Genomic DNA, 19,351 nt, shown 5'->3' on the forward strand with positions numbered 1-19,351 from the left:
TCGTTCACTGACAATGTAGGGCCACAGACAAGACTTGTCCCCTTGACTTGCTTGCAGAATAAGCCCTATGTGTGATCTTCATGATCATCCTTTCTGAATCATGAGAATTCTGAGATGAGGAGAGGTTTATAAAGCTGTAACATGTATTCTTCAGCTATTGAAAGCTGCCTCAAGTTGTAGTGTAATATTTCTGCTGAGTTTCACTGAACATAACTTGAGGCAAAATTTGCAACTAAGCTATGAAAAGGACCTAAATGCATTTTATTGCAAGCTGTTACTTTGTTCAGTGGAATATGAATCTCAGATGTTTAATTTTTCAGTTTCCTTGGTTCCCGGTCTTTGAAAATGGGTGGATTTGATAACTGGTTAGAAAAAATAAACCCAAGGAGAAGTGTTCCTTTTGGGATAATAATCCTGAAATATCTATGCTGATCCTGTGGTGGAAGAAGAAAATGAATCACTCTGTCAAAAAGTTTCTTGAAGAGGCACTTACTGTCCAGTAGCAGCTACACAACATGTGATTCCTTATGCCTTTACTCTCCAAGGTTGCCTTTCAAATTAGACTGTATTTTATTGAATATATTCTGCTCTTTCTGAGGACTACTATGTTTGCTAAGTAGTTGCATAAGTTACCAGTTTAAAAGGTTCCTTTTTTTGTATTATCTGTTTTGATGGGAAAACTAAAAGCTATAACACACTTAAACAATGAAAAAATCTTTAGTCCATTAGAAAACACATTTGTAAATATCAACTGGAGTTTCTGCAGGTTTAATTTAATGTCTGGTTTAAATTTCAGATGCTGAGCCAAATTCTTGTTTGTTTCTTCATCTGTGATAAAATTTGTTTGCCTTGTAATTGGAAATAATCTTGCTGAACGGAATAATAACTGTATTGTTCAATGCTCCTTTGAGTGAACTAAAACTCCCACTCAAACACATTTATTGGAAAGTTCCAGTTATGATTGACACGATCAATGATTCGTGTGGTGTTGTGATAGACCATTTTGTGTAACTGTTGTTCTCAGTTTGGTATAGAATACTCTTCATCAGGATGATCTGTTGGACTCCTCAGCCATCCTTGTCCTCTGAAAGGGAAAAGGGTAGATTTTGACACTCGATTGACTGGTCTGCTAATAGTAATAACCATTATCTGATAAACTTGATAGCACTCACATGTCAAGGTTAAGATGAAAACAGTGACTAGACTTTACATACAGCTTTGATAAGTGCATCTATAGCATTTAGTACATAGACTTTCCAATGCTATTGAGCCAGAAAACTCTGTATTAACTCTCTGAGGGTACTGTAGCTTGTTCAGGAATGGTGTGGAATACATCACTCATCCCTTTTTATTGTACAATTTAAATGTCTAATGGGAAAACGCTGAATTAACAGATTTTTTTTTTATGTGCTAAAAGCTTGCATTTTGGCAGAAAGAACCATTTTTGTGGAATTGATCACAAAAAATGAATATGTGATTCACACCTGACTGTTGTGTCTTACTAACATCCAATTGTCAATTTTATTTCACACAAATATTCCATTATCTCTACATTTTATTATTAATTTTGAATAGAAGTCTTGAGTCATTAAATGAGGTTAAAGAAAACATGTCAACTAAATGCACCTTTTTAAAAAGCTTGGTATGTATCTATTTTTTTAAAAAAATTATTGCTTATTATTCAGTATTTACATGGATAGGATTAGAAACACATTGAGAATAAGAAGGTGCATCCCACTATTATTTACAGTGTAGTGCCATTCAAAGACTCTGCTCTTGTCTCTCTATTTTTCTGATAAGCAGTACGAAAACAGGGCAAAAATACAATCCTGTCTTGAAAACGTGCTTACTTTGTAAATAACAGTATAAACATCTGTCAGATAAAGAGTTTGAGTAATCCAAAATGTATTTGTGAACAAAAAACCCATGTTTTCAGTTTATTTCTAGGATATGCAGTCTTTTAAACTTTGTTGGGCTGGGGTTTTTTTTGTTGTTGTTTGTTTTGGGGGTTTTTTTGTTTGGTTTTTTGTTTTTTTTGTGTGTGTGTACATGAGTATGTTAAAGACAGAGCAAGATAGAGAGCATTCATTTGCAGGAGAGAAAATTTGATCCCATTGGCCATTGCAAACCAAATTTCAACAAAATCTCAACTAAGACAATGCCTGTCTCTGGATTTACGAGACATAAGAATTCAGATGTGTGAAAGAGTGTGTAAATATCCAGCCTCAGGAAAAGCTTTCAGCAGAAGAAGACAATTATGAGATATAAGCCCTTAGAAAACTCCACTGCAGCTCAGATACTTTATTCAAGTGTGCACCAATTATAAGTGTGGGTCAGGTGGAAAACAAAGTCCCCAGAATATAAACTCAGAGTAGAAAAGGAACAACTTAGTCATGGAAATATTTCTGTCTTTATTGTTCACTTAGAGGATGAAACTTTTAATCCGATGTTAAGTAGTAAAATTTCATAGTATGAAATTCCAACTGATAATGTTTCTGCCTGACTTGTAACAACTGTTGAAAGCTTCCTTCTTCCAATATAGCAGAGTAACATCCCTTGTCTCTGGTTGCATTTCTCATGACTTCACCCTTAAAATTCCCACTACACACCTATTTGTACACATTTCAATATCTCTGGTGGCCAAATAACATATACATTTAATTACCAAGTTAACTATTGGGAAACAAAGAACACATACATACATTTCAAAACATGGAAAACACCTTTCTCCCCATTTCCTAGTCTCAAATTCCATTCAGGCTCTTCTCATCCCCACTTCCTAGTCTCCACTTCAGACTAGACACCTCTCCTCCCACTTCTGATGGCTGCAGGTTGTACTCAGTCCCTTCAGTGGGGAAAAGGTGTTGCAGGAGGCTGTGGTCAGCATGTAGTGACTTATTTATTTTGTCTGCTTCAGCATGGACCTGCACAGGCCTCAGTCCCTTCAGGGCAGCAAATATCTAATGAAAGTTTTCACTTTTTTTCTTTCCATAAAGAAAGAAAAATACTTTCACAATAGCTCCAAGATAAATTAGAAAGTAGAATGTAATAAACTCTAAAAATAATGTATCATGTAATCCAAGCCTTTCAAATACTCAGGTTATATCTATAATTCCTCTCTGATATGACAGTATTTGTATATGTGGCAGAGCTGGAGTTTACCTTAACAGGAGGAATAGGGAAAACCATTTTTTTTAAAATTAGATTTGGAAAAAAAAGGATTATTATTAATAATATATATCACAGACTATAGGAAGGCAAGAAAAAAGCATTGAACTTTGTAAACAAAAAGAGATGACAAGTATATTTTCTTGCCTTCTCTTTTTCTTTCTACACCAAATGGATATGTGTACACACTAACTACTGCTAAAGGATCCTGATGGAGATAAAGCTGATATTCCTCTCAGGAAGAAATGTGAGGTCCTGATGAATATATCTTTTCATTGCAGAATAGTTATGGAGATGAATTCCCACTTCCTCTAATGTAAAAGGAGAAAATGTCTGTAAATGGTCAGAAAATAGTATGACTGTGCTAATCCTTAGAATTTAACAAGCAGGTCCTTCCACTTCTAGCTAGTTTTGGTATCTTCATCAGACAAAGATGGGACAGAGCTCTGAAGAAACACAGGTTTTCTCCCCTGGTACGAGAGGGGTGAACAAACAGTAGCAGTAATAAAAAATTAAGTGTACCATTATCTTAAACTCTCAAAACTATGACCTACCAAACATCATATTTCTGAAAATTTATTTTATCAAATGGCATGTCATTTATGTACACGTGAAGGTCTTTTGCATATCTCAATTCCCAGAGCTGCCCATGCTGCTAGAACTGAGCTGGGCCCATGGGAATCTGGTGAGGTTTAACGAGACCGAGCGCAAGGTGCCGTACCTGGGTGGGGAGAATCCCCACTGTCAGTACAGGCAGGGGGATGAACAGATCAGGAGCAGCCCTGGCAAGAAGAACTTGGGGGTGCTGGTGAATGAGAGGCTGGATGTGAGCCAGCAATGTGCACTCACAGCCCAGAAAGCCTGGAGTGTCCTGGGCTGCATCCAAAGCAGAGTGGGCAGCACGGTGAGGAAGGGGATTCTGCCCCTCTTCCAGTACCTGGAGGGAGCCTACAAGAAAGATGGAGAGGGCTTCTTATTGGGGTGTGTAGTGACAGGACAAAGAAGAATGGCTCCAAACTGAAAAAGAGTAGGTTTAGATTAGATATCAGGAAGAAATTCTTTACTGTGAGGGTGGTGAGGCACTGGGACAGGCTGCCCAGAGAAGTTATGGATGTCCAGTCCCTGGAAATGTTCAAGGCCAGGCTGGATGGGACTCTGAGCAACCTGGTCTAGTGAAAGGTGTCCATGGCCAAGGCAGAGGGGGCAGAACAAGATGATCTTTAAGGTCCCTTCAAAACCAGGTGATTCTAGGATTCTATGAATTTTTAGTGCAAAGCTCAGTTTACAACTCTGTAGTTTTGGTAGTTCTCAGAAACATGATGGTGACTTCAGTTGCATGCAGTTCAGTGACAGCAACTAGAGATCCCTGAGAAAATTATATATAAGCCAGTTTAATGTAAGGGCCTGTAACAAGCTGTGTAAAAACACAAAGATCTGTATTCCTTTGATTAGAAACACGAGCAGAATGTTTTACTGAAGTCCAAGATCTTAAATATGGACTAACAAAGTAATAATATGTTTTTATTTTGGGAGGATTATGGTCATGAGTTTATTTATTAACATGTAATTTCTCTTCTGGAGAATTTTATAGTTAACTTTTGTTAATGGCAAGAACAGCCAGGAAAGCATCATAAATAATTCAGAAAATAAGCAAAACTTTGGAAAGTCAGTATTTTTCACTTATTTAAAAGATAAATGCAGGGGAATAAAAAGTAAGAATTGTTAGTAAACAAAAGTAAGAATTGTTAATAAATAACCACTCCCCCCCCCAAAGTTACCAGCTTTATTTTTAGTTACAGAGATAAATATATAGAGCATGAAAAATAAATAAAAACTAGATATCATTGATGAAAAGCCTTCACTTCAAAGGAATTGTCTACGACTCATGCAGTTCATTATATGCTAAGCATCCAGAATGAATGTATTCTGTTTTGAGCAACATGTAAAAAAAATTCAAACTGCTTTTTAAAGACCCAGAAAGTAGAAAGTTAAACCAGTTGCTACAAGCATTGAATAATACAATGTGTGCATGTGGATAAATCAAAGTCAGGATACCAAATAAGACAGAATTATCAAGAGTCATCAGGGTAACCATGTAATTCTGCAAATATATTAGTTAAAAGAAGACCAAAGAAATTCCTGATGCACTACCTAGGTACGATCTAGTGGCCTAATATTATTAATGGGACCAGATTAAAATCTCAGTCAAAAATAGGGATAAATCAGGGTAGGACATGCTTAAATGACTTCTTCAGATAGGTGAAGAAAGGTTGACAAAGCCAAGTTCTTAGAAAATTGACTGTAACAAGCTTGACTAATATGGGTTACCTTTGAAGATATGAGAAAATGGATGATGAATTGAAAGACTGGGAAAGATCAAATATAATATTTATTTTAGAAAGGTAACATCCAAGGAAATAGGCACAGTCAGTTACCAGAAAAAAACCTGGAACAAATAACAAATATGCAATGATCTCTAAGATGGTAAGGATGAGTAGCAGTTTGTCAGGACATCTCATGAAGAAATAGTATCCAGTTTTATTCTATGAGAGAGCAGCAGCACTAGTGGATAGAAGAAAAATGAAAATTCTCAGAAGTCTAAGAAAACCTGACCTAAACAGCAAGATGCCCTGAATTGGATTTGTTTCTTCTGGAAGGTATTGGAATGAGGGGAAGTGCAGTAGTAGACTTGGTCTGTCAAACAGGTGAAGTGTGAAAAAAGAGGAGAGCAATAGTATCAAACAGAATAAATATTTTGGATAGCAAGGAAGTTTCAGGGTAAACTTCTGTTTCCAAGTTATGTAAAACTTTCTAACAATAAGGTTACTCCGGTGTTGAAGTGGTTTTACTGGGTTGTCTGGGGATTATTCATCAATGAATGTCTGTAAGAATAGCTTCAAACAGACTTCAGTAGAAATAACATTTGTTTGGGTTAGAAGAAAGATGAATATATGTATGATGTCTGAGTGGCTTTCATCCTTATTTTCTATTTCTATTTATAATTTCAAAATGTTCCAGGTTTTCTTGTTCGAAAACCTGTGTAATTTAGAAATAATTATTTTCTATAAATTCTCATTCAGGTGTAAAGCTTTCAGTCTGTACACATACTGAAGATCGATAATTGCAATTCTAGCTCATAAATGCTGATTCTTATAGCTGCATTAGGAATTAAGAGGTCAGAAAAGGAATTTTTGTGCAGGTTTTTTTCCTTTATTTTTTTTCCATTCCCAACTTCCCCCCAAGTTTGTATACATGCATCTGTAAGTTATTGTTAACATAAAGTAATCTTGCTTATATATCTTGCAAGTGATATATATATAGTGATATATGCTTATATATCACTAGCCTACCATGATGACAAAATGGTTATTTTACAGTCAGAACTGGGCAAAATCCCTCACTAATTCAAACTATGTTTTGAAGCAAAGCTGACTTTTGAGATTATATCATTTGCAAAATGATTACATTCAAAACATGACATTGGGAGCAGCAGTTGGCAGTGTAATGGCTCTACTTGTCATTAAATCATTTAAAACCAAAACAAATGGGATGACTATCACTGTTATGGAGGCAATTAGCTCATTTTGTTATAAATGCAGTAATGTAATAACCTTGATTTGCAATTCATCTGTCTGGGCAGTCGTTTCTTTTGTTACAATGCTATTTTTATTTCAAATATTTCCAAGCATTGTTTAATCAATATTTATTTGGGATTTTCCACCATTAAGAAGGACATTTGGTGCTGGGAATCATAGCTTCTGCAAGATTATATTGACAGCTTCTGACTGATGTTTTGGAGAACAATCTCTGTTTTTTTAAAAAGAGAAAAAAATGTTATCTTAGTGCACATTACCTTCCAAAAATAAAGAGCAAGGACTACCGTAAACTCTTCTTACTGGTGTCCATAGAAGAATAAAAACGTCAGAACACATTTATTTCCTCTCAAAAGTTTGAACCACAGCAATTCAGCCCCAGAATCGTGCCTATCTGATGTTTGTATTTGTATGTTTGTTAGGAATTTTAAAATTGCAGGAAAGTGTTGTGCTGAGTACCCTTTAGCAGTGTTCAGAATTGACTGTCAAAATTATGGAAAGTATATAAACTGTCAGTTTAGCTTCACATCAGAGATATTTTGCTTTTGCTTTTTTTTTTTTTTTTTTTTTTTTTTTCAGTGAGGAAAAAAAAGCAGATGTCATTTGAGGGATTTGTAAGGTACATGAACTCAGACGAATGTTCGATATTTAAAAGCCAGCACAAGACCATCTACCAAGACATGAACCAGCCATTGTGTGACTATTTTATTTCATCTTCCCACAACACCTACTTGATAGCTGACCAGCTAATGGGACCCAGTCATTTGTGGGGATATACCAGGTATTTAGATGCTGATTTTTAATATTTTAAACATTCTTTGGGTGTTTTTTTAAATGAATACTAGGTCACATATAATCCTACTTGGCAATCAGGAACAAAGCCATCACAGATACAAGTTGAAAATGTGAGAGTGGTATTTTATTTTGTGTATAGACTTTTCAATATACTTGCCAAACCATCTGTTCATAGTCTGGAAACAATCTATTTTTTTCACTTACATCTCAAAAAATCAACCTTTCAGCAAATGAAATCTATAGTATGGCACACAGTATATGATTAAATCAGTTTTTAATCTCAACATGCCATGCAAAAATAAATAACTCCCTGTTACAAATATAAAATTCTCAGGCGAACTTTAATCTGATCAATATATAGCATGTAAGGGCACAGCGTGTTGGAGAATGTCAAGGATATCTGTGATCAGTGCATGCTGCAAGTTTAGAAACTACAACAACAACAAAATGTGGGCACTCTGGTAGCCAGGAGGGAGAAAAAACTTTGCAGTGTATAACTCCAAGATGATGATGACCTGATGACCAGGATGCCTTATTGCCAAGAAAGGGAAGAAGAAAAGGGATGGTGTAATAACAGCAACACAGAGGAGGTAGAAAGTATTAAGAACTTGGAAGACAAGTGTCCAGCATTCCTATTATTTGTACTACATTAGTGACGAGAAAGCAGTTGAAACTGTCACCTATCTCAACTTTTTTTGTTTTGGTGGCTCTCTGAATATTCCATAATGACTTGCAATAATCAGAAACATTAGTTAATTTCTCACAGGATTTAAAATTATATGATGCTAACACTGCATTGCTGAAAGTAATTACAAAGAGGGTATAAACCCCCATCTCTTCATCTTTATCTACTGTTAGTGTGAGGAAAAAATACTAAAATCAGCAAGAGGCATCTTTGAAATATGGTAAACGTGAAGGGCAGCATGTAAGAGACAGGTTGGTAATTAAGTGAAATAATCTGGAAGAAATGTTTCAATTAGTTCCAAGGCAAATATTAGAGATCTAAGACCTTTAAGGGATGCCATTAGCATATTAAAAATTAAACCAGTAAATTTAAGGCACCTGAGAAACTTTAGCACTCCCTCTTACAAGTAGGGTGGGGGTAGAACAACTGAATTGTGTAAAGACCAAGCACAAGCTGACTCTCTAAGTGCAATGCTGTTATTTTTAAGCACAGTGATCCTCAAACTTGCAGGCAAGTCCTGGAAAAGTAATAGAAAAGGCCATTTCAAACTTTTATTCTTCTATTTTAAGTGCCAGTTTGCCATTATCCCACAATTCCTTTATTGAAATCTTTGACCCTCGTTTTTAGTTTCTTGGTGAAGGTTATTCAGGTAATCCCTCACTCTTTAATGCTCCAATATAGTTTATTACCTAACATACCTAAGACAAACAACAGAAAGTATTGCTCTGTCTTATATCTATATAATTCTGTAGGATTTCTTTTGGTTTTCTTATGATGAAAAAGTAGAGAGGTTTTTTTTTTTTGGTGATTAACCGATGTGGCTTGTAAACAGAAACACAACAACTTCTATAAAAAAGCGTGATAGCTTTCTTTTCACTAGAAAATTGTTTCTATTGTTCTTTCAAAGTGCTCTCTTAAAAGGATGTCGTTGCCTGGAAATCGACTGCTGGGATGGCTCCAACAACGAACCCGTGGTGTACCACGGGCACACTTTAACAAGCAAGATCCCATTTCGTTCTGTGATCCATGTGATTGACAAGTATGCCTTTATGGTATGTTCACACACCTGTCTGTATATATAAGTTGGTTGGGATGTGATGGGGGCTTTAACAAAGCCCAGGGACGTGGGAGTTGTCAGAGATTCTCCAGGGTAAAGCAATAGGAAGCAGATTGTTGTGGCAGTGGGCACTGTTGAAATTAATTGCAGGAAAATCGTGCTATCTGTTCTTCATATATTTTTAATCTTTTTTTAAGGAAGAGTAAACATGCTGAATGATTATAAACCAAACTAGTTGCAAAGAATTCAGGTGATCTTACTTATTTTGTTAGGTGGAATGCTCACCTGAGATCATTTAAGCAAGGACTGAATATAAAGTGAACAACTTCTTCAGAATCAGTCTGGCGTTTTTACTCCTTTATATCTTTTAAATCTTTTTGCTTCACTTATTCTTCTGTTGCTATCAGACTGTGTTATATCCTACATGTGAGCTTATGAAAAAGACAACAATGTTAGATTATAGCTGAGTTTGAGACTTACTCTGTTTTCCATTTCCTCTCCTTTTATTTTAAATGTTGAACCTGATGCAGGTTGCCAGCTACTGATGTCTTTTTGTCAGGTGACTCGTTAGGGCAGTGTCCCTTCTGCCCATCTCTGGCAAAGCAGCAAAAGGTGGAGAGTTCTTGGCACTGTCTCAGGCTTTTATAGAGGTTTCTGACAAAACTCCTGCTCAAATAAAGTCCTGAATGAAATTAAGATAACTCTTGAATTCAGGCCAGCATTATATTTAAATATATACATCTATGATCATACAGTTATATGAATTTTTATGCATGTATTTTTATAGCCTTCTCAGTGTTAATCAAGGCTGTGTTTTTTCTATTCTTATTTCTATATACAACTTAATTAGCCTCTGATTTTGAAGGTGAAATAAAAAACGTGGTTTTACTTCACTGTTCTTCAAAACCCATTAGATATAACTCTCCTGCTCTTGCTAATACACCACATATTGTACTTAACTATATTGCAAACTTCATTTCACAGGGACAAGTTACAGTAAGATGATAAAATCACAATAGATAATGGTTCATACCAGCTGTGCTTCTATTAGTGGTTAATAGCAAGTGCTCAGGGGACAAGTGTGGAGACAGGGTAAAAATACAGTACTTCTCTTAGAAACTGATCATTTTAAGCCCTGCTGAAGTAAAGATTTTATTCAGAGTTTTTGTTTTCGGTAGCCACCCGTATTACTGGCAGTTTATGAGATTTAATTTTACAGATGTGTTTCATTTGAGCTATTCTCTGATTTTTACTCAATTTCCCTTGTTTTGCCTGTCTTGCTTGAGTACTGTGATGAGCAAAGTGTGAAGAGTCCCAAGAAAAGTTCGTGATATTATGAAAAAGTAGAAGCATAGCTTGTTAATGTAAAGGCAATGATTTCTGAACAAGCTTTAAGGATACTCAGCTTGAAATATCATCAGCTAAAATCTGTCATAAACTAAAGCAAAAGACATTTAATCCTGCTGTACTTCATCAATTTTAATTTTAGAATATGATTTTACCTTTCAAAAACCAAACAGTTCTTTTTGCACCTCTGTATATGTCTAGCACTGTTTTAACCCCCCCCAAACATCCCGAAGATACATTTTTCTCTTCTTCAATTGTACTTTCTCTTTTCCATAAATATTGTGAGCGTTTATTATGTGTTATTAACACATAATTATGTGTTATTAACACAGTTGTTCCAGCTGACCTATATTCTGAACATTTGAAAAAAAAGGAAAATACAGATTGGTAAGGGAACTTTTGTAAGATATTTTGCAAAAGCAAGCGATCCTATTTTTATTTATGAATAATAAAATCTTTAAATTATGTTTTCAGTCATCTGCCTATCCACTTGTGCTGTCTTTGGAGAACCACTGCAGCCCTAAGCAACAGGAAGTAATGGCAGACTGCTTAAAAAGTATTCTAGGTGACAAACTTCTTTCTTCACCACTTGGTGGTGAGACAGAGATGACTAGACTACCTTCTCCTGAGGTAATAAGATTGCACTTTTCTCTATGAAAGACATGGAAAAAGATGTGTTTTGTTTGTTTGTTTGTTTGGGGGCTTTGTTTGTTTTTAATTCTCTGCAACTGAATGTATGGAACACTTCTTGTGTCTGAAATAGATCTCAGATAGTAACAAAACAATATTTAAACAGCACACAGGAGCCACGTGAAAAGACACATGTTAGCGTATCTGTTATCTGCTCATTTATTTTTTGTTGTTTAAAGTGAAGGAAATTCCTGAAATTTAAACATATTATTGAAATGGAAACCTGAATCTGAATTTTTTGACAATAACTGTGATGATGAAACTTTCTTACTGAGTTCTGCTACTGCAAAGACATTCTCTCTTTCTCAGTGTGTTTCTCCCTAAGACTTTCTCAGCTGGTGGCTTCAGACCCCTGGGATATGAAGTCAGAAAAGGCAATTAGATGGGTGTTGAAAATTTTATTGCTAACTAAAACAAATAAATTCCCATTGTTCCAGTCTTTGCACACAATTTTCTTTCAAGGGCAAAAGTTTTTTTAATCTCTTGTAGCACAATGAATACATCCAAAATACTTATTTAGACTTGTTGCTCTTGCCAGTGATATATTTTATACCTATTTTTGTTTACAGTAGTTGAAAAAGAATGCAAATAAAAATATGGGGAGGAAACACTGTCACAAGAAAAAAAAAATACACATAAAGGAATACAAGAATTTTAAGAATTTATCAAGGAAAAAAATTTTTGAAGAGACGTGTCCAAAAGATATGCTAAAGAAATATGCATACTGCTATATTTCCATAACAATGTAGTTGTAAATATATTTATTATATAAATTTCTCACCCAACGTAGTTTTTTTTTTTGATTGTAGCATTACACTTTTTATATCACAGTGTCCAATGTCACTTTGAAACCTTGCAAGTTTTTTTTGTAACTTTGAAAAAATATAACCTATATTAAACAGGAGGCTTTGTTTTGAAGCTTCTCAAAGCATGACTGGATACAGTGCATTACATGTCCAGGGATCATATGTTCTCTGTGGCAAGCACAAAATCACTTCACTGCATATGAATCATGGAGTCACTGAATCACATAATTAAAAATATTACTTTTTAAGAGGTATGTCCCTTACCATGAGGTTACTGCAATGCAGGGAATTCATACTTCATATTTTCATAGCTTAAAGTTGTCATATGTCAGCTCTGCAGAATTTTTGCCTGAAAATGCATTGCTGGAAATGCTGTTCAGGTGAGATTCATTCTCCTGAACTTTTAATATATTAAAGTTGTGTGAGATGCGTTCCACATCTACATGAGAGGTAAGAGTTACCTAAATAATACCACTGTCTTCAGGTGTTTACAAAAGTCTGAATTTAATAAATTGTTATCTTGAGAATGAAAAAAAATTAGGATCATCTCCATTTCTCACAACTGCCCTGATCAAGGATGTAAGAAAAATCAGTAGGATTTTACTTAGCAATGGAAATATGCAGCTGTGACTGAATTTGTAAATTGAGTAATAAGTTTGACTTTTGGGGAGCATCTTTTTGAAGAGCCACTTTTGGTCCATGTTCAAAAGGAGTTTAGTGACATCACATCTTTAAAGCTTGTGTATATTCAAGGCCTAGGTAAAATCATTATCATTTGAGTAAGTCAGATGCTGAACTTGGTCTTCAAACTGCTTCACTTAAGCTGTGCAAAAGAGATGTTACAGAACCATAAATGATGAATTTGAAATGCTATTTGTGAGAAAGATTCTCAGTTAGTGTAAAAACAACAAACCTGTCACCTATATAGTTTACTCTTCCACTTTTTTCAAGATGGAGCACTGGCAAGAAAAGGGAACAAACCATCTCAGTGTCCTTCAAATGGTTCTCTTGACTGTTCATGAAGTGGGATACCACAAAGTTTCTCCAAACACTTCATAGAAACTTCTGCCAATTACAGGTTCTTTTTAGGTCTTGGAGTTTTGAAGACTTCGATGGAAATTATTTTCCCCTCTGGTCAATCTTCTTGTTGTCTGGTCAATCTTCTAATCCCTTTTCTAAGTAGGTTTTGAGCTATACCTTTCTCAGCTGAGATGATTGTGTGCATCAGGAAGGAGGAATAAAATGCAGAGCAAACCCATTTTTAGGGACCACGGGTCATGCAATGATGTCTCCTACCATTGTAAGTCTAAGTGAAAGGTCCAAGAGGACCTTTATAAGACCTGGTTTAAGGAGGTCCAGAAAAGAAAATTGGATGATCACTGAACATTATTGCTTTTTCTCGACACTTGCTTGCCCTGAAAAAAAAAATACCAGAAAATTTCAGGAAAAGAGGTTTTTTAATTCTTTGTCCTCAGCCATATATGCACCCTTCCAGCTGACTATACTAGTACTGTTAATTTCCTGGAATATTACTGTATTCTGTAGCATCTCAACATATAGTTCTTTCTCTACATGTGGAAGAAAGGCAAGGGAAGACTTTTGCTCTCTTTCTTCCTTTCACACACCTCTTATTCGATGATAAACTGAGGCTACTCTTAAGCTTCACCAATCTCTTCCACCTCCTTCCCAGGAGGATATTTTTCCATGCAAAGCAAAAGACCCACTGCCATTCTTTCCTCACATCTTGGCCACTATGGTGCTCCTAAAGGGGCTTTGTGAACTTCCTTTAATATTCACTGGAATATCAGGTCCTTTGAGTCAGTTCCCACATTAAATTACATTTGACATCACTGGCTGGTGCCAGAGATCCCTGCCAGTTGCACCAACAGTCCTGGTGATATGCTAATATAAAGTGACAGAATGTAGTGTCATATGCAGCAGTCTGTAGATGAACTTAGAAAATATTAGAATCCAAGAAGAGATATATTTTCACTTACCCAGCTGTATCCTCCCTCTCTAAGAAATTTGACAGCTACTGAAAGAAATAAGTAAGCCTCCAATGTAACACAGAGAAAAGAATGCAAACACATTGGTGCTTTTGATGAAGGTTTGTTTCTCAATTATTTTTGTAGCACATCAAACTGCCTTACACTGCTGACAGGATATATACATGAGCTGCTTAGGAATTTTCCATTATTTGCAGGTTTCCTGTCACAAAAGTGGAATGAGACATTGATGTGTTGTTAACTGAAAGTGAAGTGGCAACTACTGTTATTTTACAGGTGGTCTTTAATGTTTACCACGCAGCTGCAAGATCAGTTACTGCACTGTGGTGGTTCAGAAGCGTTTCTGGCCAGGATTACCAAGGTTTCCCCAGAGTTATTAAAGTCATGGTGTCTGTTTTTCCAGAATGCACCAGTCTTGGTGAACCAAGTATTGAAATCTTCAACATCTAGATATAATAATGGAGTGTGTGTCTAAGAGATTAATATTGTTACTGCACTTTCTTCCCTCCTACCTGTTGCACCGAGAAACTTTCAAAACTTAGTTGTACCTGGCTGTCTATGACCTGTGGCAAATAGATTCTTACTAACTGTAACATCTGACAAAATGGTAATGGTCAGATTAACCTGTGGCTGTAGGATCCAATGTTCAGTTTAACCATCCCCATATTTGCCTCTCTCGTATAACGTTGTAGGGTTTTATAATCTTATTTCTTTGTTATTGAAAAACCAGGACACGAAGATTTTCACTGAGACATTCAAGACCAAGGCTGCTTTAGCATGTCAAGTTTTGTTGCTTCAGTGATAAGATTCCTTCCTATTTTTTTCACCCACAAGTCAAGTATGCAAATGTCTCGACCAAGTCTTTGCATCAGGAATATCTTTTCTTCTTAGCAAGTCAAAGCATTTCTAGTCCACTGTTTTGCCTTTCAATCTGCCTATGGCATTTATTCTTTACAAAAATGAGAAGAAAGATGTTGAAAATGTAGCATGCCTTGGTGATGACCTCAAAAATAAGAAAATCAGTATTGTTTATTATAAAATTTCTGGTTTCTCTAGGTTCTAGTGAGAACTTACAGAAGACTCATCCAGTTCCTATACCATTTCTGGGCATTACACTCTACAGTCTTTTTCAGGGATCATGGTTTTCCCACAAATGTATTAAACATGCAAAAGTCACTTACCTCTTGTTAATAATTTTCCTGTATTGTAAAACAACTTCAGAAGATAATTAAAAACAAAAAATTGCCATATTTTAAATCATAAATCAGGTAGGTCTTAGGCTGATGGTTTATTTGATGTATAAAAACCAGATCCAAGGTATCTTCTTGGACCCTTGAACTGTGGTAGGGAATTTGTGAATGAAGGCCCTGAGCACACTACACTAATTAGCCTGGCCAACCTGTAACCATCTTTCTCAGTAATGATCCTTTGGATTTCCTTCCAATCCATGCACCAGAGATTTAGTTGCCTAGGCAGAATGTCACCTCTAATATGGCACAGCTGTTTAGCCTTGGATCAGACTTACATGGAGTCTATCACAGAGCACAACACAGGACTGTAATTTTCAGTGCAGGGGTCTTCTCACTGGGTAAATGTGTGGTATGAAAACTTGTAATGAGACAGCTAAAGTGGAACTCCTGATATAATTAATATCTGTTTAAGTAGAGTTCAGACACTGATGGTAGTATTGATTTCAAGTATCTTGATAACTGTGATTTATAAGGCTGCCACAAAGACATCCATTACCACTTTTAATAAGTGTGATTCTCTTCTTGAATCAGTGAAGAATGTTGGTGTTGAGTGTTTTTAACAGTTGTACTTAAGAAATTTTGTCATTGTCTTATAAGTTTTCCCTATGTTAGAATTCACAGGAGATGTTGCATCTTCACCCTATATCAGTATTTAAGGCAAAAATATAAGTCTTGAAATAAAAAACTATGTAAAACTTAAATTGATTTTAACCTTGTTACTTAGCAAGGTTTTCAGGATTAGATATTCCTCTAACTAAGCACCTAGGGCTGGCTAGGAGAAGAGAAAACTCCACTCTAAATTTAAATAAGGGAAGTTATTCTTCTCTTTTTCATACTCATCATGCAAAACCAGAGTTTGTTCTCTACATTTCTGAGGAATTAATTTTGTCCTTTTTTTACATTAGTTACAGTACTCAGTTAGGTGGGTTTGCCTGATCCAAATCCATGATTTTGTCTTGGAGTCAACTTCGGCTGTTCTGATTTGTGTTGTACATCACATTAACCAGAATGTACAAGAAATAAATTTTGTTCATTTAATTATGTAAATATTTGTTCCAGTTGATGGTACTTGGAGACTTTTGCTTATGCCAGCCTTGAAGTCCCATTATGCTCTAGGGAAGATCTATTATGTTTTACATATTTAAATTTTTTATTATGCTTAGAGTTTATATAGAAGCACGTAGCAAATGTATTTTTAACATATTTTGCCTTTCATATTAAAACTAGAAAGGAGAAGTTATAATGAATGTTCAGACTTTCAGCTCATTAAAAGACTTTTCAGCTCTTCTAAAAGACTTGGACATTCAGAGAATAAGGTGCTGTGTGTTTAGCACTGCTGATTACCAATTAAAGAGCTCCAATTTCACACAGTCACTGGTTTTGTAACCATACATTTGTTATAAGGGTTTTTTTGAAGATATATTTGAAGTTCAGACTTAAAATCCTTGATGTGTCATTTTTTCAGTTCAGGGTTCACTTTCCATGGTTTGGGATAACTATTACTGGAATTTGCTTCTGGCCAAATAACAGCAAAATTTCATATTGCTAGAGTATTCTCTGTAACTGGTTTTGAAAATAGAACTGTGATTTAAAATGTTATCTTTGTAGAAAACTGAAAAAAAACCCCAAACCTTAAAAAACTTTTCCTTCCTCAGGGTATTTACATTTTTGCTAATAGTTCATAAACAGAGCTTTAGAAACTGACTTCAAACATCAGGGCCCATTTTTACAGGCTCACACACACATACTTTGGCATTTTTTTACTTAAAGCAAATTTACATATAGGAAGCAGTAATGTAGCCATAGAAAGGTTTTCCTTCCTTATATACTAGGTCCTTTTTTTTTTTTTTTAAATTTCTAGGATTAACTCTTACCTACAAATAAAATGCGAGACCAAAAGTGGACAGAACTGCTTTTAAATATTGGGAAATGTGAACATGCAAAGGAAAATTCAGAACTTTCAAAAAATATGAGCAGCATTAATCATATTAAAACTCTCCTAAAAATATCGCAGGGGGAAAAAAAATGAGTGCATCAATAAGAAATGAAGGAAATGTTAAAGGGCATCCTTATTCTGAGTCACCAGTGCAGAGAGACTAATCAAATCTTACAGTAGCATGGCATTGATAGATATTAAGCATAAGATATCTCATTCCACTGGCACACTGGCAAACTACTAATACAGGATCTGAAGTGATGAGGGGATTATGAGCAATGGAGATTGCCATGTAAATAAATGGAATGCCTGTTTCCTTGCCTATGGCTGTAGTTTCCATTACAGAACTTTGGTTTTATATGTTTGTATCATCTGTACTTTTCATATTTACTTAATGGATACCTTAAAACACAGTATTTTAGTTACCTTTCATTTACTGTGAGATTATATGTTCCCTCTTTCTGTAACCTTCCTTTTCGCTAGTGCTTATGAAACTTAAGGAATAATTTTGTGGATCACTTTATTCAAGAATGATAGTAAGTCCTATTACTCACAGTTCCTGTGTACAGCTGTAGAAGTGAATGTCTGCTAAATAATAGCTCCTTTACTATGAATATTATTTCATAAATCTAAGGGAAGTATTTGTTCATAGGATTCAGGTGCATAGGTGAAAGACGCTGTAAGAATTGATTTCATTTAGTGATTTTTTCCCCTACATTTTATGTTACAGAAGCTGAAACGTGCCCATTTAAAAACAGAGAAGTTGCTTAAGCAAACTCACAAAACTCTGTTACTTCCCTGAGCAGATCAGCATGAGGATCCACTGTAAAATAACAAAAAAGTTTTAATTTGGTAAAATAGACAGATATGCACAAAGGCAGTAATCAGATAAGGCAAAAAATTTTCTGCAGCTGCAATAATAGCTAAAACAACATCCAAATTAACATCAGATACATGTCTCTAAGTATATGTATATATATATTTAAGATTATATTATGCATAGTAAAAAAATATACTTTCTATGCCTTGCCTGGCCATCACCTCTGACACTTACTTCCTACTTTTATCTTTTCATGGTTTCAGCATCTGTGTATTTGTGGTGGAGAACCTTTTCTCCTGTCATGGGTTTAGATAGTCACATTCTGCCATGTGCTTTGATCCCCAGACTCTGTTTGGTTTACTTCTTTTTGGCTTTTGCCTCACTGATATCTATCTTTACTTCATTTTGTTAACTCACTTCATTGTACATGACAAACAACTTTGAACATGGGTTAAACAATACCAAGAGATAAAAACCTACTAATCTATACAAAATTCTGGTTACTGCTGTTTAACCTCTTTTCTACAGGCATTAAAATTCAAAGTTCTGATAAAAAATAAAAAAGTTGGAACCATTGAAGAAGGTATGCTCAGGACAGGTGATGAGACTGGTGCTGAGGTTACTGACACTGGTGCTGAGACTGTTGTTGAGACTGGTGCTGAGACTGAGGACATATCTGAGTCTGAATTGCTGTCTGACGAAGAGACTGATGACACAACCCCTATTTACCGATCCAAGAGTCCCTCCAAAAGAAAAGGAGACCGTAGAACTTCATCCCCACCACCTTCAAAAAAGTCAAAGGTAACTTTTGCCTTGATTGAATATAGAAATTACATAGATGTATGTCAGCTTCCTTTTTATTCTTTCTTTCTTTTTTTTTTTTTTTTTGAGAAGAAGGAATATGTTATCCTGAAATAGAGACTAAATTTAAAAGCTAGACTTTAAAATAACTTAGAGCAATGCATTTTGAAACGACATGTTTTAGCTCAAGGTTTCAAAGTTTTCCTCTTCTTACAAGAAACTCCAAACTGGACCACATTTTAGCATCCAAATAAAAGGCAACCCTTCCCTGTGCTCCCATCTTGAGCTTCAACTGCGTTTTCCTCTTTCAAGTCTTGTGCTTGTCCCAGGTGTTCAGTACCACAGTAAATCTAAGCTGAAGTTGTCCAAATATTTTGTTGGTCCCAAAGCCCTCCTG

General features: G+C 35.5%; 1 protein-coding gene across 2 annotated transcripts in view; it reads left to right on the plus strand.

Annotated features, from left to right (window-relative positions):
- PLCZ1 (phospholipase C zeta 1) overlaps positions 1-19,351 on the plus strand; it is a 47,066-nt gene that overhangs the window by 5,123 nt on the left and 22,592 nt on the right. The window contains exons 4-7 of one of the 2 annotated variants that reach the window (XM_051784467.1): positions 7,341-7,542; positions 9,149-9,293; positions 11,120-11,275; positions 18,682-18,954. In XM_051784467.1, coding sequence (XP_051640427.1) covers positions 7,341-7,542; positions 9,149-9,293; positions 11,120-11,275; positions 18,682-18,954 — 776 coding nt within the window. The remainder of the gene's footprint in view (positions 1-7,340; positions 7,543-9,148; positions 9,294-11,119; positions 11,276-18,681; positions 18,955-19,351) is intronic. The other variant, XM_051784469.1, reaches the window with a different exon arrangement.

The sequence above is a fragment of the Manacus candei genome, unplaced genomic scaffold (genome assembly GCF_025592945.1).
Source record: "Manacus candei isolate 608988 ecotype Guabito, Panama unplaced genomic scaffold, ASM2559294v1 h1tg000018l, whole genome shotgun sequence".
In the NCBI taxonomy this organism is placed as follows: Eukaryota; Metazoa; Chordata; class Aves; order Passeriformes; family Pipridae; genus Manacus; species Manacus candei.